Source organism: Propithecus coquereli, unplaced genomic scaffold (genome assembly GCF_000956105.1).
Source record: "Propithecus coquereli isolate 6110/MARCELLA unplaced genomic scaffold, Pcoq_1.0 Scaffold68, whole genome shotgun sequence".
Classification (NCBI taxonomy): domain Eukaryota; kingdom Metazoa; phylum Chordata; class Mammalia; order Primates; family Indriidae; genus Propithecus; species Propithecus coquereli.
This window is the reverse complement of record NW_012152840.1, coordinates 1,666,587-1,668,926: the sequence shown is the minus strand read 5'-3', so window position 1 is coordinate 1,668,926 and position 2,340 is coordinate 1,666,587. Positions and strand designations below refer to the sequence as shown.

At 30.3% G+C, this 2,340-nt stretch overlaps 1 protein-coding gene across 1 annotated transcript in view; it reads right to left on the bottom strand.

Moving 5' to 3' along the window:
- Nucleotides 1-994: 994 nt before the first annotated feature.
- Nucleotides 995-2,340, bottom strand: part of HINT3 (histidine triad nucleotide binding protein 3) — a 34,147-nt gene continuing 32,801 nt past the window's right edge. Inside the window, exon 4 of the mRNA XM_012660789.1 lies at nt 995-1,412. Within this exon, the coding sequence (XP_012516243.1) occupies nt 1,380-1,412 (33 nt within the window). The 3' untranslated portion in view covers nt 995-1,379. The remainder of the gene's footprint in view (nt 1,413-2,340) is intronic.

Here is a 2,340-nt window from a genome sequence, read left to right as displayed (position 1 = left end):
TTCTTCTGTGGACATTATGGTACTTAACACATTAAATTCCAATCACTGATTTTGTCTGACCCCTGTATTAGCAATTGCAGGAGGACTTTCCATTTTCATTTCTTTATTTCCTGATCCTGCCAGTGTCTGGTACACATTAAATGCTTAACACAATGTTTGCTAAATGAATAAATTAATGAACAAATGAAACAATATTGATTCCAGATGTTGTAACTAAGCATTGCAGTATTTTGTTACTTAAAACTATGTTTAATGTCATGCCAAAAAAGAAAAAGAAAACTAGTAATCTCAGCTTATTTCCAACAATACATTAATCCTTATGTTCATTTATATTCATGTACATGTTACTACTGCACACTGGCACAACGTAGGATTAGCTTTCAGTACCTACTCTTCATTCACATTCACTGTGGATTAGCACCAAAAGACAATTCCTAAAGAAATATGCCTCTTGAAATGATTTATCAATAATATTAACATTGCGTTATTAAAATAATTTTCTCATCTAAGCCTATCTATGTCTACTTTCAAATAAGGCTTTTTTCATGATAAAAACTAAGTCTTTTCAACCATTTTTTATTCTAATTTCCTTTTGGTAAAAAAAAAAAATGCCATAAAACAACAGTTTCTGCTAGCTTTAATACATTAGAACCACTTTATGTTTCTTCCCCTTTATAATATTACAGACCAAATTCCATTACAGTGACTTCTGATAGCCAATTTGATTGTTACTGTAAACTCAACTGTTATAAATTATTTATATTATATAATTTTCAGGGCCAATTTACTAAAAAGATAAAAGGCTTCAAGAAGTGAAGACTAGCATCTGAAATTTGAATAAAAAGGGACATATATATAATTCTTTCCATCTGCAAGATCAGAGAGCACTGTGTAGTATGGTATTCTTTATTTTGAAAATTTATGTAAAACGGTAGAACTGTCAAGAAATAGCTAAATTCTTTTTCTCCTTCACAATAATAAAGGTTCCAATAAAGTACTTTCTATGGAATTTTATTCTTCATAAATAAATCACTATTATAATTGACTATTTACTGAGACATGAAAATATTTTGATTTTTTAAAAAATACAGAACCCTTCTCAATTAACAGAATTTATTTTAAAGGGGATTTTATCTATAGCATCATATATATAAAATCCCTAGACCAGTAACCATTAAACCATAGAAGTCAGTTACAAAGTATTCATATAACTAGATCACAGATCTCAGGAAAAAGATATTCAGAAAATATTTAAGGTTACTCACTAACAGCCTCTCATAAAACCCAACAAACCTTAAAATTGCAATTACACTTCAAAGGGACCAAAATATTAGTTAATATTGAGCCAAGATTAGGGAAATCTTCCACTGTTGACATTTTCATGTCCTTAGTTTTTCAATCAAATGGTCAGCCTGTAATTAAAAAAAAACAAACACTTTTTTAATTTTAGATATTATAGTCTCTATCAAATAATTCTACTGGCATCCCTATTATAATAAGCCACATCAGAAAAGCTAGGTACTACATATTCTGTTCCTAAAAATATCTTACAAAAATCTCTCAGTATAATAGTTTTATAAATTATAGTAAAGGTATTCTACATTGCATATGAATAGGCTGATTGTTATCTACACTGAAAATCCATTAAAAAGTTTCAATAAGTTAAGGAAAATAAATATAATACTAAAGTTTTAAAAAGTAAAGTAGATATGGAGGAACCTAAAATGCCTATCACTAAGTGAAAGGAGCCAATCTGAAAAGGCTACATACTGCATGATTCCAACTATATGACATTCTGGAAAAGGCAAAACTACAAAGACATGAAAAAGATCGGTGTTTGCCAGGAGTTAGTGGAGAGGGAGGGATGAATAAGCATAGCACAGAAGATTTTTAGGGCAGTGAAACTATTCTGTATGATACTATCCTGGTGGATACACATCGTTATACATTTGTCAAAACCCACAGAATGTACAACCAAGAGGGAATCCTAAGGTAAACTATGGACCTTAGGTGATAACAATTTATCAATGTAGGTTCGTCAACTGTAACAAATGTACTGCTGTGGTATAGGACGTCATAGTGCAGAAACTGTGCATGTGTGGGAGAAGGGGGTACATAGAAACTCTGTACTTTCCACTCAATTTTGCTGTGAACCTAAATGCACTCTAAAAAACAAAGTCTATTTTGTTTTAAAAAAGTAAATCTCAAGTTACATCATTTCAGAGTTTTTCTCAATCATCCTATATAATCTAGAACATTATATAAGAGTTGGAAAAAACTTCTATATCTTTCTCTTGATTTTTTCAAAGTCTCATAATATATAGTAAAAAAGTCCCAGAT